Below are 16419 nucleotides of genomic sequence, written 5' to 3' on the forward strand. Positions count from 1 at the left end.
CTGCAGCCCACAAATTCAGCTGGAACTACAAAATCCTAAAAGAGCTAAAAAGAGAGTCCATTTATGGCTTTGTTTTAATATAACACAAAAGAACTATAAATGTCTTTCTTTTCAAATAAAGGTCACCTCCCCAAAGTAAAAGATTAAATTCTAGCTGAGCAAATTATTAATTTTTTGTATAGGTATGAACATTCTAGAGTGGTTCTTTCCCCCCCTTTTTTTTTCTAACATATTATTTCTTTTTTTTTTTTATTTTTATTTTTTTTTTTTATTTTTTATTTTTTTAATAAATTTTTATTAATGTTAATGGGATGACATTAATATTTCAGGGTACATATATTCAAAGAAAACATGTCTAGGTTATCTTGTCATTAAATTATGTTGCATACCCCTCACCCAGAGTCAGATTGTCCTCCGTCACCCTCTGTCTAGTTTTCTCTGTGCCCCTCCCCCTCCCCCTAACTCCCTCCCTCCCTCCTGCATCCTCCCTCCCCCCACCCCTGGTAACCACCACTCTCTTGTCCATGTCTCTTAGTCTCGTTTTTATATTCCACCAATGTATGGAATCATGTAAAGCACTAACTCTCAAATTTTAAAGATTTATTCATCTACCAAACAGATATATTTGGGATATATATACACACATATATATAAAGGTCTACCGGAAAGTTCTGTCTGTTTCTATCACAAGTTTCGACACATAAGCACGTTTATTTGGTGCATGTATGTGTGCCTCTCTATTTTTATCACTTAATGTATACAATACATACTGACGTAGCAAATTAACTAAAACAAAGTAGATTCACGTTAGTCTTATGTATGAAGCGATAGTGTATCCATGGCTACTGATAAAGTTCATTTACGCCACTGTAATTTTTACGAATTTCAACAAGGAAGAAATGCTACAGAAGCATGTCTGTCGCATCCACCATATTCTCCGGACTTAGCACCCTCCGACTATCACTTGTTTTTGTCCTTACAAAGTTTTTTGAAGGGCAAAAAATTCAAAAATGAAGAAGATATCAAACAAGCACTGGTTCAATTTTTCGCATCAAAAGATAAAACATTTTTTAAAAATGGGATATATATATACAAATTGCCCTCATGCTGGCAAGAAATCATTAATAATAATGGCAATTATATTATTTAATAAAGTTTATTGATGGTAAGAAAAATTTTTATTTTGTTTTATTCCAAAAACGAACATAACTTTCCGGTAGACCTTATATATTTGGAATATATATATATTTATTCATTGATTACTTCTCATATCTGTTTATATATATCTTTAGACAACTCTATTACACAGTTTAAATTTTTTTGATATAATTTCTACCCCAGAGAAAAGTTAGTAAGAGGAGTACAAATAATTTTTTGTCTGAACCATTAGAGAATTAGTGGGCTACATTATGTCCCTCCCCCTGCCCCAAATACTTTAGTATATAACTGCTACAAGCAAGGGCATTCCCTAAATATCCATAACACAACTAATTAAGTTAGGAAATCTAACACTGGTACATTTCTACTATCTAATCTACAGACAGCACTCAAATTTCATCAAGTGTCTCAAATATGTTCTCACAATAAAAGGGCCCCACTCAGGATCGTGGGCTGAATTCCACTGTCACGTCTCTTTAGTCTCCTTTAGTCTGGAGGAGTTCCTTAATCTTTTCCTGAATTTTCTGACCTTGACATTTCTTAAGATTTCAGCGCAGTTATTTTGTAGAATGTTCCTGAATTCACATTTGTCAAATATTCCGTCATGGTTATATTTTTGGTAGGAATATAACAGCAATGAGACTCCTCGTTGCATCCTGTCAAGCACTATGTGATTTTCATTCTTTTCCAATTACTATCTTTGTTCACTTTGATCACTAGTTAAGGGTAGATCCTGAAGGCATGGCTCAGTCCCCAAGGTCACTAGTTAGAGCCCCATTTAGGGCACATATGAAAAGCGATCAATGACACAACTAAGTGGAACAATGAGTTGATGCTTCTCTCTCACTCTCTGTTCCCCTGCTCTCTCTCTCAAAAGAAAAAAAAAAAAAAGGAAAAGAAAACAATGTGTTCACAATGACACCTCCAATTCCAACCCAATGCCATTGGGTTCAGTTTTCTCCCTTTCCATACTTGTCATTCTTTTCTCTAACAGTAAGAAACTTGGCTCCCATTGTTCTTTTTATTTTTCCTGATTGTCTGAAGCCCCCTTTATGTACCTCATTCCTTATCTCCATCTTGACCACTAAGTAGATGTCCTTGTTACCTAGCTTAGACTCTGACACCCTGACTGGGATCAGCATCATCCTCTGGGATGACAGATGCTCTCGTTGTCTCACTTGGGACTCAGCACCCCATGCCAAGCCACCACTTCCACTGCCCTCCCAGCATGCTGCCTTCCTCACCCACTTCAGCCCGAACCAGCCAGCACTTCCGTGCTTCCTCTACCCCACCTAAAGGCTTTTGTTTTGAATCATTCAGGAAGAAGGACATACAGGGAACTTCAGATCATTGCCTCGATGCTTAAAAGTGGATTTTAATAAATCACAACTTCTCTATAACCTACATTACTCATTGTGGATTTGGTCTAAATTTGGGCATGTGGGTAATATGAGACTTAAAGCTATAAAATATTCTTTCATAAGAACACTGCATAAATAAATCTCAAGAAATATGTTCTGTACTTTTGTATTGAAATGTTAACTAGTCTATTATAAACGAAATTCCCCAGAGAGAAATCCATCGAATGAGAACTGAGACCTGCTCGTCAAACTTAGTCTCTCTCTCACTTTCCTACTCCAGATGAGGACGCTTTTTCAGACATTAGCTGATTTGCCTAAAAACTGTTTACCTGCCGGGAGGTCATATTATTTACTGGCTGATCATACACCAGGGACTGCCAGTGTATTTCATTAGTGATGTTTACAATCTAACTAGTCTTTTGACTTTCTTAGTAAAGTCTGGTTTTCTGTAAAAGCATATCCCACTTAGCAAAATACTGAAAGATTTTCTAAACTGGTACTACCAAATTAACCCTCACTTTTAGTGTAAATAAACACTAAATAGCTTGCTATTTAAAGTAATACTAAATTTATGGTAGTAAAATGATTTTTTTTAAAATAGAAAGGGGCACCTATTTTAGGAACTCAGATTTTCATTATTTAGCAATTACTATTTATTAAGTATCTGCTTTGTATACAACATTGAGCTAAAGGCTACATGAGATTATACTTTCATAACAAGAGTAACAGCTTAGATTTTTAAAAATTATAAAATGTCAGTCAGTAAGGATAAGGAGTGGCTTATAAGCCTTGCGGGCAGGGAGAAGAGAGTGGGGGATCTCTGGTCTCTGCGGCCACGTGCCTTTGTCTGCCTGGCTGCTAGGGGCCCTGCTGGCATCTGTATCTGGTGAGCATCAGCCTGCTCACCTCATGCAAGCAGGGCTTTGTCGTTCCTCCTGGCAGACGAAGGCGCAGGTGGGTCTCAGCTGGAGCTGAGAGCACTCTGAGGTTTGGCAATGACACCTGCTCAGACCCAGCCCATGTGTTCTCCTCTGTGCCTCCCTCCTCTCCCCTCCCCTCACTCTCCCCTTCCCTCCCCTCCCCTTCCCTTCCCTTCCCTTGCAGCCTCCTGGAAAGCTCCCCAGCCAGATTCTCGGGTACATCTGGGTTTCTGGAAACTAAAGGTAAGGGTTTGGGAAAGCTCAACCAGAGCACTTCCTCTGCTTCACCACACTACACCTCAGGTGACAGCCATGTGGCTCACCCCCTCCTGGACTGTGGCAGACTGCAGTGGCCTCCTCTGGGACACTGAGCGACAGAGGCAGGGGTGTGAGGTGAGAGCTCCTCCTGCCCTCTCTGTCATCCTCACTTGTTGCAAGCTCACCTCTCTCTCTGTCTCATCTTTCCCTAATTACCCTAGAACCAGAAAGGCTCTCTCCCTTGCTTATGTTCTCTTTCACGTGGAACTCCACGGTGTGTCCCTGGAAATTCTCTCCATACACTAACAGAAGGTTAGAGCGATGTAGACAGAACTTTCTCAAGAAGTGGCCTGAGTCTTGCTACAGATTCCTATTTTTTAATATTAAAAACAATGTTACCAGCCCTGGCCAGTTGGCTCAGTGGTAGAGCGTCGGCCTGGTGTGCAGGAGTCCCAGGTTCAATTCCCGGCCAGGGCACACAGGAGAAGCTCCCATCTGCTTCTCCACCCCTCCCCCCTCCTTCCTCTCTGTCTCTCTCTTCCCCTCCCACAGCCAAGGCTCCACTGGAGCAAAGTTGGCCTCGGCGCTGAGGATGGCTCTGTGGCCTCTGCCTCAGGTGCTAGAATGGCTCTGGTTGCAACGGAGCAACACCCAGATGGGCAGAGCATCGCCCCCTGGTGGGCGTGCCGGGTGGATCCCAGTCGGGCGCATGCGGGAATCTGTCTGACTGCCTCCCCGTTTCCAACTTCAGAAAAATACAAAAAACAAAACAAAACAAAAAAACCCCTGAATATTATCTTAGTCATTTTCTTGCATTCCCTCTGGAACAAACCTTGATTTCATCCCAGACAGATGCCTCAAGCAGACTGTGGTGAAGGTCATGTTTTTAGATAGGCAGAAGACGAAAGTGTGTTAATAAAGTTTGTAGTACTTCTGAAAGTACTTGGAAATGCTCGACTTTTCAAGTACTTTGAAGAACTCAGTTGCATGTGCCAGAGCCCTGACTGAGGAAAAATGTGGCCATTTAAGAAAATGAGAGAAGCTAACTGGGCTCTTACAACAGGAGAGGGGACACCTGATGACCACCACGGGGTATAAAAGGTATCAGTCACTCAGGGCTTCTTTTGAGTCAACACAGAGGACCATAAGGAAAGCCCTTCCCAAGGGCTAGAGGAAGCCATTGAACAGGAAGAATACTGAGCAAGAGAGTGGCAGGATCAGGTGTGCTTTCTGAAAGGGTCCCCTAGCTGCAGTGTGGAGAATGGACTGGAAGGAAGGGAATGAGACTAGATGTGGGGGTTCAGTAGCGTGTAATGACAGGAGCCCAGGTCAGAGATGATGGGGAGGAGCAACTGAGATGGAATCTGAGATTAGAAAGACAGAGCTTTCTGACTAATTGTAGGTGTGGGAAGTGAAGGCAAGGGAAGTCTCAAGGATGACCCTAAGATTTCTGGCTTAAACTACAAAACAGATACCAGTCACTTTCTGAGACAAGAAACTCTTGATAGGAAGCAGATTTCTGGGGATAGATGAGGTGGTGAGTTCCACTTTGGACTCTTTAAGACTGGCAGCCATCCCAGTACAGGTCTTCAGTATCCAATAATGAGCTCACCGTATATTTTATGAGGTGAGAAATTCAAATAACATGTATTCTAAAACCTTTACATTCAGCTCTAGCTGTCTCTGAAAATCTGATTTAAACACAAAATGAGGACATTGATTTTTCTCAGTTTGATTCCGCAGTTTGTGGCTTACCACATCTTAGTCCTTTATGCCCTTGAGCCATTTCATTATTCATGTACCTCTGCACTCAGGTTTTAATTAATATGAAAACCTACCCATCTCTTTAGGTGAACTGAGTCCATGTCCTCTTACCTCGGAGAATAGAAATAGACGCATTATCTTAAACACACACACACACACACACACACAAATAGCATTTTAGTATCAGACCTAGGAACACATTTAATAGGCAGGGGCCCTATTTTCTAATTGTTGCTGAAAGTTAAGTCTTTAAGTCAATTCATCTAAAACTAAAGCTTTCATTTTGTCAGTTTTCCAACTTATGACTACTTTATAAAGTTATCATATAAAAGATCACATTATTTATTATCTAGGTATGTGTTTCTAATCTAGATGACTTCAGAGGGTATCCCAGAAAGTTGCATTTCTCAAATGTACTGGTTTACCAAGTTTTTCTTTCCTGACTGAGAAGCTGTTTACTTACAGTTCTTTTAACAATTTCCATCCAGGCTATATATGCTGTAACCATTTTTTAGAGCAAGAGATTTTATGAGGTCTTCAGTTAAATATTAAGTTCTCCATGTATGACTGTTACAGTGGAGCTAAAATTATATTCTGAGGAGAGTCAGTGCCCTGCCTGTACCACAGTGAGGAGCAATTTGGGGTGTGTGTGTTTTCATTTCAGGCACAAGTTCCTGTCAGTATCCTAACCCAGCCCGACTGTTCAAACACAGTTTTGAACTCAACTAGCAACACAGACCAGCCCTGTCGCAGTTATTAATCAGGAACTCACAGTTGCTCAGCAATTTTCAAAAGCTCAACTGAGGATACAAAAAGGCACACACATGGTTGTTTAAAGGATATATTATTCATCCATTCCTCCCTAGGGATACTCTGAAATTCATTCCTGGGTTAAGCCAGATATTTAGAGCACTACATACACAGATATTAAACAATTAATTTATAATGTTAATCAATGAACTTTCCTAAGCTTCAGTTTCCAAAATGTGAAATGAAGGAAGATTCATTCATTCAATATCACTCATTGAATTACTAACATCCAAAGCATCAGGTCGACGAAATAGAATAATACATAGTCCCACAGCTCAAAGACCCGTTTATCTTTCTAAATATCTTTTTCTATGACCAAAGAGGTAATTATATAATTCTATGGGATAAACACAAAATGGAGAAATATACAGAGTATAACAGCACAAGAAAAGACATCTTACTCATCAGAGTGCAGGGGAAGGGGAGGGGAAAATGATGGAAGGATACTGAGATGTCTTAAAATAATTATGCCCACCCTCACATGATCACGGTGTTAGCAGGGCTGAAATGATAGGAGATAAGGGAAAGTACTGTCAGAACTGGTCAATAACTGCCCAGGTGAAGAAGACAGGTATCAGGTAGGGTGCCCTTGGCTATGACACAGAAATTCCAAGTTGGCTTATTAGTAGATATGGAAATTTGTAATCTCATGTGAAAAATGGTCCAGAGTTACAGCAGGTTCCCAATTTGGTTGATTTAGTGGCTCGATTTATGTCATCAGAGACCCTTGTTCTTTCTGTCCTCAGCTCTGCCTTTCTCACGGTTGGCCTTCCACCCAGACAGGAACACCTCTGGACAGAACAAGGTGGCTGCTGCAGGTCAGGCATCACAAAGTGACACAGAGGGTCCTAAGGAAGAAATAGACCATCTTTCCCTGTGCCTCCTTCTTAGAAGGGAAGAAATTTTCCCAGAAACCTTTGAAGATTTCCCCTCACATCTCAAAATCATGGATTTGGGTACATACCCATTTGTAAAGCAACTACTAGTAAGGCCATGGGGTTTTAGGCTTACGGCAATCATTTGGGTGCCGTCTATTTTAGAGAATCAGCCACACACACTGCTACAGTAGTGTTATGGGCACAAGACAGCCAACATAAAAGAAGTCACTCTTCTCAGAATCTCTCATTTGCCAAATTTTAAAATATCTCTGCACTTTCTAACCTCAGGGAGACATGCCCTTTTTCCATTTTCCATGCCTAGAAAGCAAGGTTGATGGAAAGTGACCAAATCATACCATACCACTCACTTTGCAGCCCAAACCCAAGCTCATTCCAAACAAAACTTACCAAAATCTACTAGCTTGACCCCTCCTTCCCTTGTCAACAGGATGTTATTTCCTTTCACATCGCGATGGATAGTTCTGTTGTTGTGCAGATGTTGAAGTCCCTAGGAGGTGGAAAATACTTCCTTTTAAAGAAAGCACCAAACAAAAATACATTTTTCAGATGGATGCATTTGTGCAAAACCAACAGGAAAGAGTGAAAATTAACATTCAAGCAATTTGAATTAGTCATATCAAATTACATCATTTCCATTTTGGACTATACAGAACTTCCTAAAACCAGAGCATGTCCTTAGTTTTTATCAAATATTTTATTAAAAATGTGCTGATCTCAATAGATGAAAATGTTCTATATACTTATTTTAAATAATGAAAAATTAAAGCCTAACTCTTAGTAAAAAGTACACATTATCTACCTTCATTATAATCACAATCTCAGAAGTACACTTAGGAGATCAGAACTCAAGGTTCTGTTGACACATGGAGGATAGATTTCTCATGGAAAAAAAGAAATTAGCTATACGTACTAAATATTTCATATTTTTTATATACTCTTGCATCAGTAATACTAATATAGTGATATTTTTCTAAAAATAGAATCCACAGTTTTCATTTAACTAGAACTGCCTCGCAATTAATGCACAAACAATTAAATTGCCTTACCATTAGTGCTTCACGTAAAATATAGGCAATTATGGGCTCATTCATTCTTTTACCCTTTTTCAGAAATCCTTTCACAAGATCAGTCACTGATCCTCCATTGCACAGCTATAAAAGAATACTTCAAGATTAATATTAAAATGAATAAGCCATTTTAAGTACTTTCTATAAAAGGTTTCCCCAAAACACTTAAAAAATTGTTCTATTTTTATTTTAAATAATCATTTTTATCACCTTTATGGTTTCATAAATGAATGAACATATAAACTTAAACTAGTGTGCAATTACTTATTGGAATACAGTTTTCATGAGTTAATTTTTAGAAAAGAATCTGCAGAAGCATGGGCTTGATTTTTAAATTCAAGGGTATGCATTACGATTCGACAAATTAGTCCCAAATCTTAGTATATAGGGCTTAAAAGCATTCTTGATTTCTGATAGTTTAATTAATAGTGCAATAGATTCCATGACTTCAGTAGATGACAATATAATCTATTTTACATGTGCATTAATTTAAAAACATGGCTTCTTCCTATCAAAGTTTCAGAGTGCATTGAAGTATATTACAAATAATATTTTATAGAAAAAATTTTAAATGTCATGTTTTCCAAGCTTTTTAGCCTCATTCCCCCCTCCCCACATACATACACAAAGTAGAGAAATCTAAATGGAAGAGCAGAGAGAAGAATATGGTAGGCAGAGGTGGATTAAGGTCTGCTGAGGTCCCAGGTGCAGAAGAAAATATTGGGTCCCTTAAAAAATAAAGAGACAGAGAAAATAAAAATATATGCTAAACATATTTTTAAATAAAAAATATTATGTACTATTGATGTTAAAATTTCACATATGAAACCAAACTCGGTGTCATTAGAAAAATGTGTAAAGTTGGGGTTTTGCGGGGCCTTCAGAAATCGGGGCCCAGGGTGCACACCCAGTGCGCCCACCGTTAAATCTGCCTCTGATGGTAGGGGGTTTTCACAACCAGGTTCTCCAAAGTTAGGAAACATGAAATCTCACAGAAAATTTTCAGAGGAATGAAAAATTTGCAGAACATAGAAACACTGATATTAGCAGTAGAATATGAGATAGGAGATGCTTAGGCAAATGGCCTTAGAACCAACAGAGCTTTGATACATGAGCTCTGGATCCCCTCAGCCCTGACCCATTAGTCTTGGCCTTCAACCGGCCTCTCTCTGGGAGCTCCTGGCCATGTCCTCCTCAGCCTGAGCCAGGGGGCCTCCACTCCTACCTGCAAGTTCCTGGAAATGGAAAGGACCTGAATTTCTCTGCCTATACCAATCTGAATGGAAGCAGAGGAAGGAGGTGAGAAGTATATTCCCAGCAGCCCAGTTTGAAATACTGAACAATTCTTTTTTTCTATCATGATAATTAGATTTTTTCAGATGCCTGAATACTTCTGATACATTATGAATTAATTAAATGATAATAGCTAAGGTGTGCTGAGCATATTGCTAATCCATTTACACTATTATCTCTATGACTCACCTCTCACTCTCTGAAACATGATTATCACCTCCATATTAAAGACTGGAAAACAGGCACAAAATAGTAAAGTAACTTAAAAAGGCCACACAGAAATGACAGATCTTGGATATGAACTCACTCTGATTATAGAGTCAAACTCCACATTTAACCATGATACTTCATGACCCACCAATAGGCTTTGTGGGTTGGCTGGGTAGTCTAACTGCTCTGTGGGATATTGATTCTATAAAAGAATGTTTTAAAATCTAAACACAAACTTATCAGTGAACATTTAGATGGAACCCCCTTTATAATCAGTGTCTTTTTACATTCAAAAAATTTTCCTTTAGCTTGATTAGAGTAGGTACAGCACTAACATTCCAAAACATGCACTTTCTTCTGTATCAGGAAGGGGGACATCCTTGACGTGGAGAGATGGAAGAATGCTCTGCCCTGGCAGCAGAAAACAGTGTCACCGTGCCTCCAATGTGACTCAGCATAGTTCATAAAATGACTCAAAATTGACTGACAGGAAATTGGAGTTCTTTATTTTGCAAAGTACTTCTTTAAAAGAACCAAGTTCAAAACCAATTTGAAAATTTCTAAAAATCACTGCCGAGGGCCTAAATGTCTTTTCCTGTTTCTCCAGAGTATGCCTCTCTTTGGCTGCCTCTTCTGTGGCTGTCATGTTAACGAGTGCCACAGGGGGAATAAAGGAATCCAAAGAATGTGCCAGAAGTAAAATTTTAAAATGAAATTATGCAATTTGCACCAAGCAATTCAAATGTTTACTTTCTGGTATCAATTTTTATTTAAAACAGTTATCTTCCCCATCTATGAAAGTTTAGAATAAAAAATTCTTTATAATATATACTTTACTTTTTAAAAAATAAGGTATATTAAAGTATAAGTTACATATAACAAAAATCACCCAATTCACTGTACAATTCTGAATTTTGACAAATGTATTATTGGTCATGTAACCACTACGCAATCCAAACACAGAACAAATCCATCACATAAAAATTTTTCTTCATGTCCCTTTGTGGTCAAACCACTCTCCTAGCTCATGGCAAACACTAATCCGTTTTCTGCCGTGATAATATTTGTCATAGAGATTGAATCACAAGGTATGAAGCCTATTATGTCTGGCTTCTTTGACTTAGCATAACGAATCTAAGATTCGTTTATGTTGTTGCACATTACTTTTTAAATGCTGTTTTAACAATGTTTATACCTTTGTTGATGTTGAGTATTCCCTTGCATAGATAAACCACTGCTTGGTCATTTCTTCACTAATTGAAAGACATTTGAATTGTTTCCAGTTTGAGGCGATTACGAGTATAACTACCAAACATTCACATATGGGTTTTTATGATAATGTTTTCATTTTTCTTGGATAAATATTAAGAGAAGAAATGGCCATATGTTGGACCTCCTAGCTACTGTCAAGCTGCTACCCAAAGTGGCTATCCCATTCTCATTCCCACAAGTGTGTATGAAAAATTCCTTCTACATTTCTTGAGGAAGTTTTATAGTTCTAGGTTTTACCTACAGGTAGGTTTATGATCCATTTTGAGTTAATTTTTGTACAGGGTGTGAGGCATGGATTGTATGTGGATGTCCAATTATTATAGTACACTTTTCTGTCATCAAAGGTGTCCAAGAAAAAGAAGATATAACTGAATTGAGTTTAAAATCTAGTTGCCAACACCAAGAACAGGGGAACTTAAGCATATATTAGTAAGTAAAAGAAGGCAATCTGAAAATGCTACATACTATATGATTCCTATTTGGAATCATTCTGGAATGTTATTTAATTGAACAAAATTGAAGTATAGTTTTCTTAAACCAGAGTTACACTAATTAAATAAGAGAGCAGCACTGAAAATGAACTCTACTCAAGCTATAGTTGAACATGAAAAAAACAAAAACAAAAAACCCTAAACTTAAAGGGATGATATTCTATGAATAGATCATTATAACTAACTTCCAAAGACAGCCTTTATAATTTTTCTAAATGTATTCTGTCTTTACCATGTTAGAAAAGGATGAGACTTTATTCAAATTTATGAAAAAGGACTACTCGTTTCTGCAATTGACATTTCTGGCTTCAGTTGTTTTTCTTTTTTTGTTTGTTTATTCTAAGAATGCTCAAAGGCCATTTGCTTAGTGTGACCATACTCTATGAAAAGCACAAAAACAGAAACTCTTATTGTCTAATACTCATTTTAGGGTTTTTTAAGTTTGTTTGTTTTTGTTTGTTTGCTAAAGAGAGACAGACACAGACAAACAGGAAAGGAAAGAGATGAGAATCATCAACTTATAGTTGTGGCACTTTAGTTGTTCATTGATTACTTTCTCATACATGCTTTGACTGAGGGGCTCCAGCTGAGCCAGTGATCCCTTACTCAAACCAGCAACCTTGGGCTCAAGCCAGCGACTATGAGGTCATGTCTATGATCTTATGCTCAAGCCGGTGACCCTGTGCTCAAGCTGGTGAGCCTGTGCTCAAACAGGCTTTTGAACCTGGGTCCTCAGCAGCATCCCAGATCAATGCTCTATCAATTGAGCTTACCACCTGGTCAAGCTTATTCTAGTTTTTATTTTGCTCATTTTACAAAAGTGCTTTCAACATTCGTGTTTAAGTCTTTTTGAAGAAACTGATGTTTTAGCAAATGCCCACTAGTGTAATGTTAACATATGGTAAGTGTATGTGTGATGGTACAAGACACTGCTATACTCCTTCTAAAGTAAGCGCATCATTTTACACTAAGCAATGGGAAAATTCAATTTGCTCTACAACTTCACAAATATACTGCTTAAAAAAATCGCTTCATATGAAGGGATAAAATATCCCCTGATTTTTTTGAGCAGTATAAATAGTCTTTAATTTTAGCCATTTTAGTTGGTGTATACTAGAGTCTCATTGTGGTTTTAATATAAACTTTGCTAAGACATCCTACATGTTTTACATGTGTGCTTTTATGAAGAGTCCAAATTTTTCGCTCACTTTTTAGAAAAATGGCTAGACGCACTTTATTAGGTGAAATTTCTGTCTACTCCTAGTGTTCTATTCTTACTGTTTATCACAAAATGGGTGTTGAATTTTGGCACAGTTTTTCATGATTTTCTTCTCTTTCTCTTAATACAGTGAATTATGATGCAGTGACTTTTAATGTATAAAAAACTTTATTTTAATGCTTTAAGAAACAATAAATTTATAATCCTGAGATTAATCCCATTCAGTTATGGTGTGATTTGTTAATATTTGGTGAAGGATTTTTGCATCTATGTTCATGTGAAATGCTAGAATATAGTTTTCTTGTAGTATCTCATATTCTTTTGTCAGTATAATGCTGGTTTTGTAAACGAATCCATAAGATTCATTGTTTCTTTTATAAAGATTTAGTAGATTGTTTTGTTTTCTGTAATGGTGATGTCAAGAACTCTGTAGACCCACTCTCTAGTAAAACAAACAGAACTGGTAAAAATTATAAAAATAAACAACCATATAAAACCTTTGGAAATTTTACAAGAGCATATAGCAAGTGAAGGAACATTCAAGAACACTACTAAATCTCAGTAAGAACAGCAGCAGAGTGACGTCAGAGAAATGGCGCCGTTAAGGAGCGATACCGATAAATCTCCCCAAAATTTCAACAAGTTCTTCAACCAGAGACAGAAAAATCTATCCTTGGAGTGTCTAGAAGTCCCACACCGAACACGAAGGTATGATTGAGTGAAAAATTGACTAAATATATAATCAACCCTGAAGGAAATAGGACGGAGAAAGGAATACTCTGCCTTCCTCACAAACCTAAACAAGGTCTGCTTTTCACTGGGAACTGAGAATATAGGAACAAAGGCAGGCAAAGTGTCAGTGAATAAAGCCAGGCTGCGGCAAAAACATTTGAGCCACGGACATCCAAGCCGAGGAAAAACCGTGCTTGTGGTGACCCAGTCAACACAAACTAATGCTCACGCCAAACCCAGACAAAGAAAGGCAGGTGTGGCAGCCAACGGTCCCATCTCCTGGTCGGCGAGCTCGGATAGTATGTGAGAGATTCCTCCTAGAGCCCCGGGAGTGGGCACCCATGTTCCAGACAGAGGGACAGAGTCAGAGGCCTTTGTGTGGGCTGAAACCAGAGTCTCGGGGTCGCCCCTGTGCCCTGAAGAGTGGTGCGTGGGGAGTGCGCAAAAGCGAAATTCCCTACGCTCGAACTTCTCCGGGCACGCGGGGCACCTCACCCGGGATGAGTGGCGGCTGCCCCGATACCCAGGTCGGCGAGCGCGGATAGTGCAAGAGGTTCCTCCTAACACCTCAGGAGTGGGCGCCCGTGTTCCCGGACAGAGAGGCAGAGTGAGAGGCCTTTGGGTGGGCTGTAATCAGAGTCTCGGTGCCGCCCCTGCACCCTGTAGAGCGGTGTGGGGAGTGCGCGAAGCAAACTTCCCTACGCTCAAACTTCTCCAGGTGAGTGGGGCATCTCACCTGGGGCAAGAGGCAGCCGCCCGATATCCTGGTCAGCAAGCGCGGATAGTGGGCAAGAGGTTCCTCCTAGCACCCCAGGAGTGGGCGCCCATGTTCCGGGACAGAGGGGCAGGGTCAGAGGCCTTTGCGTAGACTGTGACTGGAGTCTTGGTGTCGCCCCTGTGCCCTGAAGAGCAGCATGCAGGAAGCGCGCGAAAGCGAAATTACCTACGCTAGAACTTATCCAAGTAGATGGGGCGCTTCACCCAGCCATACAAGATAACAGACCCAGGAAGGATTAGCTTAACCCACACTCTGCTCGCCTCTCAACTGATCTATGCGACCCTAACTGACAAGATCTCTCTCAGTTCAGCAATCTAAGACAAGAGGCATGATATTTTTTAGTGCCTCTTGCTATGCTGTGCACATAGGGGTGGGGACAACTTCTGATTGGCAGAGCTTTCATACTCAGGGTTATATGTTAAAAAGAAGGATTTGGCAGCTTGTAAGTCCTCCTGTTTTGCAAACAGCGACTAGGGCATCTTCTACCCAGCCGAAACAGGTTACAAAGTGCCAAAAACCTGGGGAAAGGGGTCCCACAGAGTGCTGAGGCATTCGGGACACGCCTAGAGGTGCATAAAAAGGCACCTTGAAAACAACTGGCTCCCAGCCTTGCCTGATTATGCTAACAGCTCTGACTGATAGAGCCTTACCCAGAGCCCTGCACTGAGTGGGAATAGAGTGGGGATTTGCCAGCTCTTTGAGCCTCTTACTATTCAGGCAGAGGCAGCAGCAACCCCAGAGCTGGATCATCAGGCTGCTAATTCAGAAAGGAAAGACTAGGAGAGAGGCTCCGGGAACACGGACTCTCTCATTGTCAGAGCCTGCAAATGCTAATGAGCCTCAACTGCCAACGAGACTGAAGCCCAATATATGATATCGCCATAGAGACTTATCAATTGCAAACCTCTACCTAAGCGTACAACAGGGGCAGAACTCGGGGTACAGAGTCACCGACCAGGAAGAGGGAGAGAAAAGAAAAAGCAAGAAGATAACCTCTCAAAATTAAAAAAAATCCACAGACTTTATAACCTTTTCCACTTTATTTTATTTGTTCGTTTGTTCCTTTCATCTTCTTGTCTTGATTATTTTCTTCTTCTTCCATTTTGGTCGTTTAATTCTCTGCCAGTCTTACTCATTCCTTTTCTTGAACTATACTACCCGTAAGTGTTACGTCTCCCATTTTCTTTCCTTTCTTCTTCTTTTCTCTCTATGAGGGTTGCACTCCAAAACCCTTAACTCTCTTACTCTTTCTCTCTTTTTGTTCTTTTTTCTTCTTTTTGTTATTTCCTCTTTCTTTTTTTCTCCCTCTATATTAGTTTCTTCTTTTCTCCTTTACTTTTCCTCTCATTCAATCCTGAATCACAAACAATTATTTTATTTGGACTCAAATTTTTCTTTGTGGTGCTTTGGGTGTTTTTTACTTTGCTTTTTTAACTCATTAGCAGTGCTCCCAACCCTCGCTCTCCATTTTATCTAGTTTTTGCTCCACTAGATACAATAGTAATTTTTAAATGTTTTTCCCTTTTTCCTATTTCCCACTTATCCCTCTCATTATATCTCTTAGTCAACCATCACTTAAAAGTAAATCATTTTTTTCTTGACCCAAATTTTTTCCTTTTTTGCATTTTGTGTATCCATACCCTCATTTTTGCTCCTTTATCACTTATCCCCAACTCAGGCCCTCCATTATAGGTAGTTGTTGTTCTACTTAACACAATATAATTCACAGTTCATCACAATTTTTTCTCAAGAAGGAGGGGAGAGGAGAGGAGAGGGAAAAAAAGGGAAATAATAATTTTTTTTAATTTTTATTCTTTATTAATTCTTATTAGTACTATCAACAAAACCACCCTCAGATGCCATTAAGGAAAAGGAAATCAAATATCATGGATACAAAAGACAGAGAGGTAGCACAGATAGATGAGGAAAAATCTATGGAAAAAAATTTTAATATATTGGAAACCTTGGAGCTAAATGACAGAGAATTTAAATTAGAAATCCAAAAAATACTCATAGATATATAAGAAAACACAGAAAGGCAATTTAGGGAGCTCAGAAAACAACTCAACAAACACAAAGAATATATTACCAAGGAAATTGAAACTATAAAAACAAATCAAACAGAGATGAAAAACTCAATTCATGAACTGAAAAACGAGGTAACAAGCTTAGCCAAAAAAAAACAGG

The 16419-nt window shown here is 39.1% G+C and overlaps 1 protein-coding gene across 1 annotated transcript in view; it reads right to left on the reverse strand.

Annotated features, from left to right (window-relative positions):
- The window catches only part of MYO3A (myosin IIIA), a 240824-nt gene that overhangs the window by 178088 nt on the left and 46317 nt on the right, over nt 1–16419 (reverse strand). Inside the window, exons 5-6 of the mRNA XM_066279445.1 lie at nt 8217–8321; nt 7558–7657 (exon numbers count right to left, since the gene is read on the reverse strand). Of these exons, the coding sequence (XP_066135542.1) occupies nt 7558–7657; nt 8217–8321 (205 nt within the window). The remainder of the gene's footprint in view (nt 1–7557; nt 7658–8216; nt 8322–16419) is intronic.

The sequence above is a fragment of the Saccopteryx bilineata genome, chromosome 5, assembly GCF_036850765.1.
Source record: "Saccopteryx bilineata isolate mSacBil1 chromosome 5, mSacBil1_pri_phased_curated, whole genome shotgun sequence".
Lineage (NCBI taxonomy): Eukaryota > Metazoa > Chordata > Mammalia > Chiroptera > Emballonuridae > Saccopteryx > Saccopteryx bilineata.